The 16516-nt window shown below is 37.3% G+C and overlaps 1 protein-coding gene across 3 annotated transcripts in view; it reads left to right on the top strand.

The window, feature by feature from the left end:
* tox2 (TOX high mobility group box family member 2) overlaps window positions 1-9383 on the top strand; it is a 102068-nt gene extending 92685 nt beyond the window's left edge. For all 3 annotated transcript variants that reach the window (XM_037975470.1, XM_017408588.3, XM_017408591.3), the window contains 5 exons: window positions 555-785; window positions 5422-5502; window positions 8013-8423; window positions 8509-8657; window positions 9315-9383. In XM_037975470.1, coding sequence (XP_037831398.1) covers window positions 555-785; window positions 5422-5502; window positions 8013-8423; window positions 8509-8657; window positions 9315-9357 — 915 coding nt within the window. In that variant the 3' untranslated portion in view covers window positions 9358-9383. The remainder of the gene's footprint in view (window positions 1-554; window positions 786-5421; window positions 5503-8012; window positions 8424-8508; window positions 8658-9314) is intronic.
* The last annotated feature ends 7133 nt before the right edge of the window (window positions 9384-16516 follow it).

Genomic DNA, 16516 nt, shown 5'->3' with positions numbered 1-16516 from the left:
TTTCCCTGCCTATACATATCTGCCAGGCTTCTCATGGCGTATGTGAATAAAAATGATTACCATCTCTCCTATCAGTAAGTAATTCCATTTGCTCTCTCCAATTCATTCTGAGACCACATCAAAGCCAGAGAAGATACATCAAGCGATTTAAAATTCTTTTCACCCCTGGCATGAAAAGTCAGAATTTATTACTTGCTGAGCAACTGCAAAATAAAGATTTGAAAAGGTTTGATAAATTCAACTAGCACTAGATATTTTTGAAAAAGTGTGGCAGGAAAAAAGGGGCTTCTTTCGATACCGGCTGTGTGTGAAAACGGTACTGTCAGTGAAACATTGCTGCAATATTCAAACAGTGGTTATTGAACAAAGAAATCAAATTATGGAGTTAATGAAGTTTACACGCTTCACCTGGACCCAGTGTTATAAGCATTCATCAGAGAAGCAATTATTCATTATGTGTGTGGTTTTTTTTGGTAATGTATGTGGAATTGGTAGATGCGTTTTCAGTGTCAATAAGCTGTTTTGTTGTTTTGTTTGCTCTGATGCTCTTCCAGATGACGGTTGAGAAGCGGCCGTCTTCGGAGATGATGAAGCCCAAGCCCAAACCCCAGAAAAAGAAGAAGAAGAAGGATCCTAATGAGCCCACTAAGCCTGTGTCAGCCTACGCCTTGTTCTTCAGAGACACCCAGGCACACATCAAAGGACAAAATCCTAACGCCACCTTCGGAGACGTATCAAAAATAGTCGCCTCCATGTGGGACGGCCTGGGAGAGGAGCAGAAACAGGTACTTTAACACTCTTTGTGTACACATTTTGAAAATATTTCACATGCATTCAGTTAAGTCTGGGGTTCAGCATAAACTAATTTTTACCTTACAGTAAGGCTGGAAAACCTTTGAAAGGAGAACACAAAGTTTTCTTTAAAACTGAAATCTTGTTTTTATTTTCTTTAATTTAAAGCACATTTGATACATAAAATATACTTTATTGACCTGGTACAAACAATTACCCGACAAATAACTTTTTCACAAAAAGATCATTATAATATAACATAACAAATGCGTACAATCTGACCTTGAAGAACAAAGGAGTTTGACTGTAATGTGATTTGACATTTTTTGCCATTTTACAACACGGAAAGAATCTTTCAAACATAACACTGACATTTTTATAACTTTTTAGGATGATATGTTTAATATGTTAGAGATTCAGGGCTGCACAGTAAATCTAAAAATGTATTGTTATCACACTATCAATGTGCATAAAAAATGGCTACAAAAACTGCTGAAACAAACTGCATGCTGATATTATATTTCCCAGTCTTACTACTGGAAATGCCCACAGCTGATTTGGATGACAGTAAAATGCTAAAATACAGGTGTAGTTAATCCTGTGATGACAGGAAAAAAAAGTCAGGTTATTGAAGCTAATTTTGTTTTTGCAATATTCAACAATAATCTTACAACTGCATGGATTCCTAATATTGTGCAGTCCTATAGAGATCTCTTACATATTTACTCTTCCAAAGACTTTACTTGGAGAAATGTTAAAGTTTTGTTCGCAGCTTTTTCAATAAAAAATAAAAATACAGGAACATTATTTATCAAGGTTAAATAGGTTGCATTACAGTGGGAAAATCTTTTTTTTTACTAAAATGAGAGTCATGTAGCTCCTTTCTATGTGATTAGATGTCCTCGAAGCTGAATCAAATAGGGATTCATGCTTATTGAAGGAAGTGAAAATTTGTTTTTAGCTGTTAGCAGTGGAGTGATAATTACCTGAATTTGATTTTATTTCAGCCCAACTTGTGCATTTAAAACGGCTTTCGCATTTACTGCAGCTTATTGATTCCACAATGAAGCCCAGTTTCAATTTCATTTGAACATTCCAGGCCAACAGAGTCAAATGGGTATCTGTGTGTTTGTGGTAACAAATGATGGTGTGAAATGAAGGGAAAACGAGACAGTCTGATGATCATGCACAGACTCATATTTTTAGAATATCCAGTCAGGGCACAGCCTGTTGGGTGTCAAATAAAAGCACCTGTCTCTATGACAAAGTGCAGCCCATTCTCCACACAGCCACCATCTACCAGACCCCCATCCAGCATGTGTCTTTTTCTCCCACCAAACCTACTTTATACGCTGGACTTTGGAGCCCGGCTGTCCCTTTTATTTGCAGTTAATTTTTGCCGCCTTCGCCAGGGCTCTTCACCATGAATCTTCATTTCGCTACTGACACCCTTGAATGTGAATTCCTCATTTCCTGTCCTTTTATTTATATCTGTTGCCTGGTGATTTGATCATGCTGGGAATACAAGATTAGCAATTGCCTTGTCCTTGGTTTTCCCTCAAGGACATCTGCTCCAGAAATGTTATTGTTTGTGTTTCTTAACCCTTTGTGTACTGGGTTCTTTTAAACCTTAGTTTTTGTTGTTGTTTGTTTGTTTGTTTGTTTGCTTGTTTTGCTCTCATCAGAAATGCATTTATTCCTCACAGTTGAACCTGAAAACAGAAAGAGAACTAATAAAATGCCATGAAATATCCTCTCATTTTGTGTGCTACTCTGCAGCTATTTTTTTTTTTATTATTTGTTTGTGCATTCATGTGTTTAATCAAACGTGCCACCTCGTAGGACACATAATTAACTTGAGGTAAATGATTCATTATAGAATGAAATGTAGCACTCTGTCTAGGCAGTAACCCTGTGATTACTCTAATTATTACTACAGACTAGCACTGTCATTTATTACAGCACAACAAATGGATAAACTTGACAACAGTGTATTTACAGAATAGAATCAATTTAGTTAGTGCATGTTAATACTCGTTAAAGGCATTAAATTGCAGCCTTTGCTTTTTTACCGTGCTGTAAACTTATAAAAGTGCACCTTTTTCAGTAATGTTGTGGTGAAATTCATTTCGAACACATTCAGCACTGAATTTAAACATCTTGTTCTGTTGCACGTTGCTTTCCAACGTCGCCTGTCACATCACCTCTGCAGAACGACTGAGGTGTGTTTCTATAATGTCACAGTCAGACCCTCTGGAGCCTTGCAGGAGCACCAGAATGTAAACACAGCCTTCCCCCTATACACAGCTTTGTTTTAACTAGATCGTGACTCCTGTTTCCAATTACCTGTAGCCCTCCTTAAACATACCACGCAGAGAAAGAAATTCCCATAAATGCAGTGAAAACAGCTTTTTTAATTTTATTTAATTTTATTTTATTTTTTGTTGAAGAATAGATCAGAAGTTTCAGCATTTTGATTTGTTTTCTGCTTGTGATTCTTTTAGTTGAGCATCAGTGTGTTTCCCCCCCACTTTGCTTGTTTTGTTTTGTATCTCAAGTGCTGTCCTTGAGCTCAGCAGAACAAAGTCTGTTTTTAAACTCATTCTTGTGTTCACATTTTATTTTTTTTATTAATAAAACACAGCTATTTTTTATTATTTCTAAAAGCCTGTGCTTTATAGTGCAACATCAATGCATTTTTTTTAGCGCTGTGTTATTCCTCAAGGTGACTACGTGTTAAAGCTGCCCCAGAAACACAGAAGAACATTTTTTTTTTTTTTGGTTTTTGTTATTCGAGATTAAGATCAATTTTCAGTTTTAACAGCAGTGTGACAGAACAGTGATAATGGGTTTGGGGAGGAGGGAGGAGAAACCTTAGCTTTATTTAATTGAGTCTGTGTTTTGGATTGGAGTACCAGTGAAAGGTCAGAGATTAAAAAAAAAAAAAAAATTAAAAAGGAACAGAACGCTGTCACTTTATTTAAACACAGCACTCGAAAATTAAATTCATGTTGTCAACAGTTCTGTTTTTGTTTGTATTTTTGCAGCCTGTTTTTTGTGTCATTCACATGTATTTTATTGTTTTTATTCTGCGTCTTTTCCCTTTTACCAATTCTCCTCTGTCTCCACTTCCCATTTTTACCCTCTCCTTCTCCTCCTCCTTATCCTCTGATCGTTCGGTCTTACATTTGCAGGGTAATCACTCCCTTCAGTGTCAGCAGGGCGCAGGGTTATTGTCTCCTGTAATTAACCGGTTATCAAACAAGGACAATTCATTAAGGTACAATTAGGGGCTAATTCAGACGGGACACCTCGATGTCAGGATTACGATGGAGGCATATGCTCTCTTCCTCTCAGCTTTGTTATTTTTAATTCAGACTGACCTGCAGCCTTTGACGGCTTCAACCGCTAATGAATGCACTCACTTTGGAATAATTAGGCATCCTTAGGCATGGTAATTTGTTTAAAAGTATCTACCATTGCTCGACTCATTAGCTGTGTTAAATTAATTTGAAATTAACGCTGCTGGGAGTAGTTTGGGTTATTGTAGTACACGTGAGGGTTTAAGAGGTGAGGGGGGACATTTTTAACAGTTTTTATTCAGGAAAATCTGGACTGTTTTAAAGTTTATTGTTTGACATTTTGATCTTGTTTCAAAATGTCTTAAAATATATAATGAAAATGATGATAGTAATATTGTAAACAGAGATGAGGGAGAGGATAAACATCAGCTGTTTGAGCAAGAGATTGTATCCGCCTTCAGCCCAGTTTGTTTGCTGTTCTATGTGTTTGTTTGTTTATTGACTGTACGTGTCAGCGGCTGCCAGCCTATGTGCATTTAGCAGCACATGAATGCTTAATGGTTATTCTACCGCACCTTTTTGAAAGAAGTGACCCTGCCCATGTTGCCACAGACAGTATCTCGTGGAGGATCAGTAATTACCTACTGCATTCACTCACGCACAAACACATGCTTTCCTTCATATTAAAATGCTCCGGAGACGAGCTGAGATCTGAGTCTCCTTTATCGATTTAAGGGTGGACTTTCTGCAACTTGCTTCTGCTGCATCAAAAAGTCAGTGGCTGCTATACAGAGCCTGTGAGTGACATGTGATGACATTAACTTGAATTCCCTGTCTCCACGCATCATTTGAGGTTCATTCAGAAGACTTGAGATTGCCTTTTTTGCTCACGCTGTTTTGACTTCTTTTATTTCTTTTTCCTTCTCGTCTGAATGATTTGCTGGGACATCAGCTCTGATTAAGAGATGAGCAACGGCCTTAATAGAGGAGAAGACTGAAAAGCAGTACACAAAGTGACAAACAGGGTCTCAGTCCTCGTTTAACTGTGCTTCTATTTTCAAGTTATTGTGCGCAATCTTTCTTGACATTTCATTTTGGTTTGAATTAGACTTTCCAAGAAGCAAATGATTCATATGCATCAACATCATGCAAATGTTCAAGTCTCCTTGACCTGATAATTGTGAAGTGAATGTATGTGAAATGTTTTTCATCACCACTGTGACTCCCAAAATTTCATCCACATCAGTCAGTGTGGAAGACAGACTCATTCTAGCCTTTGGCATCAGCTTGTAATCAAACATTGTTGTTGTTGTGTTTGCTCCTGCAGAGCTACAAGAGGAAAACAGAGGCTGCTAAGAAGGAGTACCTGAAAGCCTTGGCCGCCTACAGAGCCAGTCTGGTTTCCAAGGTAACAGCAGGGGTCACATCTTTGATATACATGGGTCAGCAGCAATATATGGGATGATAAATTAGACAGAATTCCTCTCGCTTTCATTTCAAGGAAAAGCTCTACAAACTGCACAAAGGGTTTTAGTATGCATGCGTACTAAATGTATATATATATTATGTATATATAAGCATTTATCAGTTAATATGTAAATATATGTGTGAATGAGAGACACTATGTGTGTGCTTTAAAGAGAACAGAGTAAATTAGGCCTCAAACACACCCAATTTGTATCCTGGGGAGAAATGAAAAGTAATAGTGCACATCTGTGTGTGAGCTCATCTGTGTGCACAAGTAAGAGCAGGAGTGGACATTACCTGTCATTTGCTGTCCTCCTGGTACTTCGTTCTTCCCTGGTGGGCCACTAATGTGTTGGCTGAGGTTTGCTCACATTCGCTGCTCTCTCTTTGATGCCCAGAGTATTAACATTCATTTATCAATGTTTGTTTTTTTAAAAAAATAGGCAAACCACACTGCAAATGCTTCATGTCTGCATGGCTTTGACAATAGCTGCAACAGTACCAGAGCTGCTTGAGTCTGTGGGTGCGCAGCATTTCATTTCTGTCTCTCTGCTTTGTTCATCATGTTCAACTCTAAATTGCATTAGCATATACCAAGCTCCTCCCCCTCGCCCTCCATTCCTCCTCCCCTGAACGCGACGCTACGCTTCCTCTCGTGCTCATGGGCGAAAAACAAGCACCTTGATTAAGGCATGAATAGTTAATTCATCAGCCTCTTCACTGTGGCGTACTTTCAACTCAAAAGACTATTCTCATCTCTTGTCTCTAGTGCGATTAGACATTCAAGGCATTCTATACAGAGGCTTGATTGATGCCATATGCCGGTAGTCAAAAATCTGACTGACAAAAATAAACCTGCAAACCTTCTTTCACTCACATTCAGCAGCAGAACTGAACCTCATCCTTCAAAATGACTCTTTCTTTTTTTTTTTTTAATCGCCAATAAAGTAGTCTTTTCAGAGTGAATTGGAGTGGGTGGAATTGGAGGTAATTGGAGGTTCATTTGAGGGATTTACATCCTCAGTGTGCACCTGTTGCCCTTTTGTTTTGTAACACTTGTTAGTTTGTTAGAGAGGGAAAGAAAAAAAAAAACCTTGATTGCAATCTCCTATATGCCATTAGCCCTTCTTCTGTGTTCATTTGAATCCCCAAAACTCCATAAGTTTAAAGAGAAAGTAGGAGTATGAACAAAATTTTACAAATCTTATTTTTATTCTAATCCTCTTAAACAGATGACAATGAGAAACACTTCCACGCCGTTGTTGAAAATCCACTTAAAAATAAGCCTCAACGTATCAAACCTATCATCTCACTCTTCCCCTTCTTCCTTCACCTCATTTCTTCTGTATTTCATTTTCCACTTGACCCTGCAAATGTGTCTGTCCCTCTGGCTTATCCATTCCCTCATCCTGTCCCATTGATTATTTCAGGGATTCGGCTGGATAGATGTGAGCCATTACTAAATAGCAGACCCCCACACATCAACTCAGCCACTCTGACAGCTAATGAGAAACTCTAGATGTATTTCATACTTATACCTTTGAAAGAAAGTGAAACAGGAAAACTTGGAAAATAGATGTGTGTATGTGAGTGCTGAGGTGGTTGTGTGGGGTTAATTAACAATTAAAGATAAATACTTAGAGGATGCACAAAAACACTAAACCACAAAGTTTAACACACTTTATGGTCTTTAGTAGAATTGTATAGAATTAGTTAAGAGTATAAAATGTCATAAATACCAATTTTTCATATTAAATAAAAGTTTTTGAAGTTATGGTTATGTCATGTTTTGTTTTTGTATTTATAATATGCAAACTATCAGTAATTGTGGAAAAAATGTCTGCTGCCAATTACAAGCAAGTGCAATGTGTGCAAATTGTTGTGTGCAGAACCGCATATTTGCTTTTGCTCGACTGCATGAAGTCTATTTCTTTTAATTGTTGGAAAGATTGAATACAGAATTACAACAAAGCAAATCCTAAAATGATTAGCAGCTCAAAGAAAAAGACATTTTAATAAGCCTGTTCTTTTTGGGGGGGGATTTGCTTTGCAGTTTTGTTGACAATGCTTTAATAACAACTTCTCCTGCATTATTTTTATGCTATTAATTGAGGGTGCTCACACACATCTGCAGTTGTGCAGCTAATAGGAGCACTCTCAGTCTAAAAAGTTCTGCAACTGCCTAAAGTCACCCACCACTGACTGCTTTTTTTTGGAGCGGAATACAGTTCAAGGGGAGGTGCACAAGTTCTATTATAAATGTACATAGAAATTTACCAAGACAATGAAAACACAAGTAGCTTTAATGATCAGAAATGCAAAAAAACGTCTAGACAGAGTAAACACAATTAGATTTCTAATCTATAAAGTAGAATCTAGTGTTTCATTCATGTTAATTTAGAAATGTATTGTTATAAGTGTAACTTTTTGTTGGTTTTGTCCCTCTTTCAGACATATAATGACCCAGTGGAGACAAAAACAGCCCAAACAAGTCAGGCTTCTCCACATATGATGACAGCCAACACGCCCCTGTACAGTGTGCCACCTCCCCCCCAGCCGTCATCACCATACCTGGGCCCTGGGCCCTTCCCTCTCACTGACCTGCAGAGCTACGCAGGACACGCCCCTCGCCACACTCTGTCGCAGACGCTCAGCCAATCACCGATGCTGCCCAGCATTAGTGCCTCTCCACCTTCCTCCTTCCAGATCAGCCCACCACTTCACCCCCACCAGCAGCTCTCCCTGCACCAGAGCTCGCTCCTCAACCAGCCTATCCGCATGCAGCAGGTCCAGTCCCAGCCAATCATCTCCCACCAGATGGGGCTTCAGGCCTCTCTTCACTCCCCACCTCCGGGGCAGCAGGTACAGAAACAAACGGGGGCATGTGGTATGATAATGTTGCTGCTTAAAGATGGTTTAATTCTCTGGTTGTTTTTCTTTCCTTTAGGGTTTTTCCCACCTTCAGTCAGAGTACCAGAAGAGCATCGGAGGATCTCAGTCTCCAGGAGCCCCCGGCCCGGGTCCAGGAGCTGGAGTGGCTCAGACCCATGAGTGGGATGGTGAATACTGCAATCGGGAGTGTGGCAACCACTGCAGGTCAGTGTGGACAGATTCATCAAATCATGTTTTAACATTTGAAGTTGAGTCAGACCAATCTGCCTCAAACAGACATTGTGATCTGCTGTTCGATGTGTTTACTCAGTGAATACATTTCTTTGATTTAAGGGTTTCTGGTTGCGTGTGTCAGATAAATGCAGTCTGAGCCAAGTCTTAAACCAAAAATTCCCTTAGAAAGAAATATACAATATATATTCACATAGATGTCTTAGTCATTGCTTTTGCAAAAAAGGTGGTGAAAACTGTCAACGCCATTGTAGAAAGACAGGGGAGACAGTTGGAAAAGTAATAGTGAAGTCTTTGTCAGGCAGTAGTAAAAAAACAGATGTTTTAAACCCTGGTTTTACTCTTAAGTACTAAATGCTTCAAAGGGATGTGCTGTCCTGCAGCTCTGAGTTAAAAAAGCCTTTAGTTCTGTTCAAGTTCGGATATAATGAATATTTTATTAGCAGGCAAGAAACTAAGACAAATGAATCTGTGACAACCAGGAAATGAATGTATTTACAATTAATCATACAAATTTCCCATTTTAATGCTTTTTTGTTGCACTTTTTTTTTCTCTTTCTGAATCTTTACTTGGTGTTTAATTTGTTGTTCTGTTTCTTTTTTGCTTTGTTTTTTCTTGTTGTCTTACAGTGGCAGCATGATAGGCAGGGACAAGCCACTCTACCTCACCTGAAACTGAAGGTTTTACTCTGCTGACAANNNNATGCACACACTTAAATCCAGTACTCATAACGTACAGTTTCATGCATACACACATACACATTCAGCCTCTCAAAAACTGTCACCAACATCTTTTTTGTTTCTCAAAGTAACTTTTGTTTTTTCTCAGTTCATAGATTTTGTGATCATTTTTTGACTAGGTGACTACTGTCTGTACCACTTATTGTATTAGCAGTCCCCTCGCTGTTTAAATTTGCAAAGCACTTACGATGCATCCCTTCCTCGTCCTCCTCCTGATTTGTGTGTCTATAAGCCCTATCTGATGCAGGTCAGGCTGTAGAGCTCCTCCTGTGTGTCACCATCAAAAGTCCCCTCAGGGACCCCATCCAGCTTTAAGTAGAATGAAAAGAAAAAAAAATAGATATACTATCTCCATTTCTGTCATTTTTTTCCTTTATGTTTTTTCTATTGTTGTTGATGCTGTTTTATTTATTTCTTGCTTTCAAAAATATTTTACTTTTTATTGTCATCGTTAATTTCATCATATTTTCTTTGTAGTTTTTTTTTTATTTTTTGTTCATTTATTTTGTTTTGCCAAAAAGTGATGGGCCCTGTAATGTAGAGAAATATTAACTCCTAGTACGTTCAGCATAGGCCTTGATGTTACGGTAGCTTCGCTTACGGGCCTGAAGAATCAACCACAAATTTTGGATGGGGAAAAAAAAGAAAACTTTTTTTTTTTTTAATATTAAAGACCTGTAGAGGTCTACTGAGCTGTCACAGTGTGATTGTAAATATCACTTTTATGGGATCAAATTGGGGATTGGAAGTCTGGCTAGATTTGTTCCTTCTTTAATAGTACATGTATGTCATTGTATGAGTGTGAGTGTATGTCTGAACGATAGAATGTACCACATTCATGACGTGAGCAGTTGAGTATGTACGTGTGTGTGTGTGTGTGTGTGTGTGTGTGTTCAGAGGCACTCACTTGTGTGTGTATGTGTGTGTGCGAGTGTCTCAGTGTTTGAGTCTTTCTTGTGAATTTTAACAGCCTTGTGCAGCTGGATTTCAGAGGAGTATTTCACACTTTCATTCTTGCATTAAATCTGTGCTCACTGGTGTGTTTTTTTCCAATAAAGTTCAATCTCAAACCGAATACACAATATATGTCCTGCAGATCATTAAATGGAAAGAGCCAGGTGAAAAGATCCAGAGCATAGAGACAGAAAAGAAAACGCTGCGAGATAAAATGAGATGTAAAAATTTCAGGTGGCGGTGGGGAGGAGAAATTATTGCCTCAGAATGCGTGCCCCCTTCGCCCCCCCTCATACACACTTTTGTTTTGTTATTTGACCAAAATGTCGATGTTGTCTCCTCGACATGCAGAAATGAAGAACTGCAGTACGTGAACGGAGCCATCACATCCATGTTAACAGTGATTTTTTTTTTTTTTTTTTTTTATAAGTTTCTGGTTGGTGTTTGGTTGTGTTGATCTCATGTTTTTAACTTTTGTGTGATTAACAGAAATGCATTTTGCTGACAAAAACATCTCGTTTTTATCTCTTCTGTGTAGCAGAATTTCAGTTTTAGTTGCTGCAAGACAATAACATTTAAAGTTGTGTAAAAGAAAAAAAAACTAAATAAAACCTGCCAACTGTAGTTATTTTATTTGTAAAGCCAGTATTGATAAATATTTGAAATGGTTATCAGTACTTTTTTTTTTTTTGCTAGTTGCTCATCAGCTGTTTGACAGGTTTTCTTATTTATGAAAAAAAATAGATCACTTTGCTTCTTACAATGGAGGTGTATTTTTATTCTTATTTGACTTTTCTTTTTTTTTTTTGCTTTGGTTTGATATATAATGATGATGATGATGATGATGATGATGATGATGATGATTACGACAATGATTATTTGTTATTTTTTATATTTTGGATGCTGCTTTTTTCTTTCCTTGCCAGCAGCATCAGTTCCTGTCACAATGCTTCTTTTATTTCAAACCTGCATAATAAAGTAAAAAAAAAAAGTTTAAAAGGGAACATGCCACACGTCTCTTCATTTCCCTGCAGACTGATTTTTGTATTTTGTATCCAATTAGATGATCACACCTTTTATTGAAGACTTGATAATAGCTATCATAAAGATACACAAACACCCCCAACTCACTCTCCTCTATTTTATATTTGCACGTAAGAGGGTCACATTTGTATCTTATATTTATATTTAGCGCCGGTGGCATTAACTAATTAACCGTGGATAGACAGAATGAGTAGCAGCCAGCGTGGATATTGCCAGTAAACTATCTTAACAAACAGGAGAGCAGATGCGAGAAGACGTTAGCTTTGCTTGTGAAAGTAGTGCATCGTAGGCGTCTAGTGTGAGATAAAGAGAACAGAAAAATGCAATGTGCATACACACTCAGGCAGCCGTCCAAGTGCTGGTTTTACCCCAATTGCACAGAAGTCTTCTAAGAGACTTTACTAGAGAGGCAAGGAGAGATTGAAATGGAACTGTCACGATCCCTCCATTCAATGTTTTATTCATTTTACGCCCGCCTGCCGTCTCTTCTTCAGTCATATTGAATTGGCAAATAGATCATTATTGGACAATTGGAAAACCTGTCACTTTGTGATATGACACACATTATATGAAAATCTCAGTCATACATTCTTAATGCAGTGTCAGATAACAGGGGCTTTGGATGCTGCCACGCAGACACAGTCAGTTGTGTACCTGCCGTCTTCTGTTTTAATGAATATCTTTAAATGAACATCAGTGTTTGTGCGTTTTCTTCTTTCTCGCGCAGATGTCGCCCCTCTCTTTGAGCTGCCCGCAATAAAAAGTGGTATAGAAATGATAAATTCCACCTTTGTTTAAAATTTTACAATAAAAGAAAGCAAAAACACTGCCTATATGCGCTCTGTCATCTATAGCTGCACAGGCCTTCATTGTCTGCAGTAAATACAGCAGACAGAGACTATAATTTGACAGTTCTTTCAGTGCCTTTAATCCCATCCTTCACCCCTGAGCCAAAGCCATGAGGCCAACTGAAGTCAAAAGCAGCAATTTATAGTTGAGGATGTCAATATGAATGTGTGATGCAGTGATCCTGTTGTTTGCATAGGGTTTAAAACGCCACAACAGCAACATACTGTAAGACAACAGTAACTGCTATATTCTTTATGTTTCTTTTTACACTAGCTTAGAATGAATAAATTGTAAGTGAATTATAAAAAAACGGATTTCTTTAGGATTTAAAAGTCTAAATAAAATATGCATCAAGTTCTGCTTGTATGTAAAATAAACAATGTCCAAGTGTGGAAACAATCATTATTTTACTATTTGTAAAAGTTTTACAATTACTTGTTTCTGTGTTAGTCCACATATTAATCAAAGTAACAATCAGCAAGACACAGGTTAGAAGGACAGTGCTCAGATCGTTGAGATGAACCTTGAACTTCTCGAAGACAAACTCCTGCAGCATTCAGCCAGAACCTGTCAGTTGCAAACTTTGATGCTGCGATGGAGAAACAAACAGCAGGAAATGTGGGTGGTTTTAACAAGAAATGGGTTTCGTTTTGTGCTCAGAATCTCTCAAGGTTTCTTTTTTATCCTGACTGCACAGCACAGGAGAAATTATTAAAAGGCAAAAGAAGGTGGAATGTATCGATACTGAATGTTGTAAAAAAAAAAAACATTGATTTTTTACTAATACCATACATTGTTTTTATGTAAAATTAGTTTTGCTAAAAAGTAAAATGTTTAACTTTTTGTGACAACTTGAACAAGACTTTTTTCTTTTTTTTAGGAGCATACCAGAAAGTTTTTATTAGAAATTATTTTCAGTTTGTTTACTCATGCACAAAGACACCAAAATAAACAGAAGATGACAAAACATAACACCTCGAGCATGTCATGTGGCATGAAACAAACTTGTGGTTTCACACCATAGATGTTTGCTTTATCTAACATGTTTGCCTTGTCAGCTTTTGCAGCCATTAGTTATTGCTCGTGGTGGCCAAAACTTGACCAGTTTCTTGTTTTCATTTAAAAACTTCAGACCATGGTTCAAAGTTTTTGCTTTACTTTTATCAAGAAGACACGGTTTAGCCTTTTTTCGTTTACTTCTAAATGTCCCTGTGAATCATTGTGAAACATCAGGTGATTGAGAATTTCTCTCTATGACTGGGGTAAACCAAACTTGAATCTCTCAATATCAAATTAGCACTTTCGTGAGATCATGTGAACTTTTTGTCAAACAGATACTTAACCCCTTAAAATGACTCTTATGAACAACAATCAGCAAAAAGACCACATTTTTCTTAAACTGACAGTTTTGGTTAAGAACCAAAACTTTTTTAGCTTTGGAAATAAGCTCTAAGGTCTGACCAACCCTGCATCAAACAGCACAGATAAAGACAAACATGAAGGTTGAACTCAGAGACATTTCCATCATTTTAAAGATCTAAAGTTCAGCTAAATGTAAAAATTTACATTTACTATTTAGGATCTATGCAAAAAGCAACAGTTTGTTCAATAAATTTTCTTTCCAACATTCTTATTTTTAAAATAAAAACTTTATAAAATAAAAAATCTGTCATTATAACATATGTTTTAGAAGCTGTTTTTGCATACACGGTGACATTTTTCTGTCGTGTGCAAAATCAGATTCTTTTGCTTCTTTTATATACATGAGAAAATTGTAGTTTGAGAGCTTTAGGTCAGCCATGAGGGAAAGATAGACTTCTTAATCAGAAGTAAAGTTCCCCTTGCACATATCACCCCTCATATTTGGCTGGAAGTTTTATAGAACAGGAGTCCTCATCCCCACAGAGAGCCCACAGTGTTCACTGACTAAGAGCTAAAATAATAAAGCGGCACATTTCTCACATCTCAGCACTTCTTAAATTTTGACTCAAAGAGCAGATGAGTCAGAATGAGAACCACACACGTAACCATTTTCTCATCACCCTGGCAGTCGTCTGTGAAAAGCGGGTCTCGTTATGCTCTGGATCACCTCAGTCTGGAGCCACAGAAACACAGCCAGCCATACATAGTCATTTTAGGTGTTTGTTAAACACCACAGCTGCTCTATTTGAGCAATATCGCCCACACATGCTGCACCTTAGATCCTCCAATAACTGCCTGATGGAGAAACTTTAAAAAAGAAAAAAAATGCTTGTGTTATTGTGAAAAGGTTCAGTTCCAGATGTCTGGGATTTAGGGCTTGTTATGAAAATACAATGTAGTTAGAAGTTTGGTATTCAGCTCTGTCATGCACATGGCATGTAACACTGTTTGAATAAGCCTAAAGACGATTCAAGGGAATGTAGCGCAACATGTTGACATGTTGTATAATAAGACAGTCCTACCATTTGGCTGGCAAAAAAAGGTCCTTGTTTCTTTTTTTTTAAAACCAGCTCCATAGCAACCAAGCTGTGGAACAAGCTTTGCCAATATACAGTAAACATCACAATACATTTCTGTGACACGCTGCTTGTTTCCCCACTGATGCCTTTTGCAAAAGTACTGCTATATCCATTCACAAATATTCAGGAAAAATAATGACCAATATTTGATTTGATTTACTGTTTGATCACCCAGTAACTGGAATATGTGCTCACCCTCTTTGTATGTTCACTGTCAGACCACACACTATGACTTCTAAACACAAAAAAACTACACTGTACAGAAAGCTGGCTTTGGATACAAAACATGTATACTTGAAGCTGAAGCAGTTCCTTTCCTTCAGGTATTTTTTTTAAAAGTGCATCTCATCATATCAAAGGTGGCTCAGAAAGTTTCAGCCTGAAAATAAAACATGGGTTTTTGATATATAGAGTATGCTCCTGATCTCACTTTAAAGACGATGGTAAAAGTGTTTATTGCTTAAAGGAGGTAAAACTCAAAATGTATTTTTTTATTTACCCCTAACCATAACCCTGTTTTATTTTAAACTCAAGACAACTTTTTTTACTCTTAACTGGGTAGTTTTAATGACTAAACTTACCCAAACAGACAAAACTAAACCAAAATGAATACAAACAGAGTAGCCTGTTCTGATGAATTGCATTTCATGACACATTTTAAGCATTTTACTTTCTATTGATACACTGCATCTTAAAACCTGCCAGATAAATAAACAAAGAAATAAATCAATAAACCAAATCACAAATAGCAGTTATAATCATCAGGCATGGAAGTCTCTTTCTACCACTATCCTGTCACTGTTTTGTTGCTTCATTGAGACCTGTACATGCTGCTTTTTTAAACTCTTTTTGTTCATTTTTCTTGTTTAAATCATTAGAAATTCCCACATTCATTTGTAAGCATGCAAAAAAGTTGATGGGACAATGAAGGAGATACAGATAGTTTATTTGTTACAAAAAAAGTAGTCTTCTGTAATGTAGTGGAGACTCACGAAGAAATGAAGAGCTGAGTTCTGTTTTTATTTTTTAATTAATCTCTTTTTTTATCCCGAGTTCTTGTAAAAATTCAGGGTGATGAAATAAAATCCATAACGCAGTTTTTAGTTTTGCAGATAGTAACAATTTTTACAGTTGAAAGTAGATTTACTTTTACGTGTCTCATGAAACTGAGTCTTTTTCCTACACACAAATTTCTTTCTTTAAATGATGGTGTTTGCATGCCTGCATACCAGAGGATTTTACACCACCTTACAGGCTAATATATAACATTACAGTCCCAACAAGAACAAGCTAATAAACTTAAACCAAATTCTCTTCTGCACCTCTCCGAATCTTGTTACATTTCAGCCAATTTCTTCGTAAAATATGACTTAAATGATGTCATTATTGATTTGAGTTTGAGCTCACAAGAAAGTTAACGTGAAGACGAACTAGATTGTCTTGTTTGGTCGTTGGGAGCTCTATTGTGCCTGACGCATGGTGTGTCATACTCAAGTCGTTTTCCTCTCTCGTCAATTACAGTGTTTTTGTACCTGCAGAATCCAGAATGCTTTGAGCATGATTGTAATTTTCAAATTTCAAATCCAATAAATCGCTCCATCTTTAAACCCGCTCACTTTCTATTTATGTCTGTGTGATAAACTTCTTTTTTCCTCCCGAGAGACGTTTGTTTTTCGTCAGATGCATCTGCATTCATTAGAATCAAATACACCAGAGTGTTTTCCCTCTCTTTGCTTTAGTTTC

The sequence above is a fragment of the Kryptolebias marmoratus genome, linkage group LG4 (genome assembly GCF_001649575.2).
Source record: "Kryptolebias marmoratus isolate JLee-2015 linkage group LG4, ASM164957v2, whole genome shotgun sequence".
In the NCBI taxonomy this organism is placed as follows: Eukaryota; Metazoa; Chordata; class Actinopteri; order Cyprinodontiformes; family Rivulidae; genus Kryptolebias; species Kryptolebias marmoratus.
This window is presented reverse-complemented; position numbering and strand designations above follow the sequence as displayed.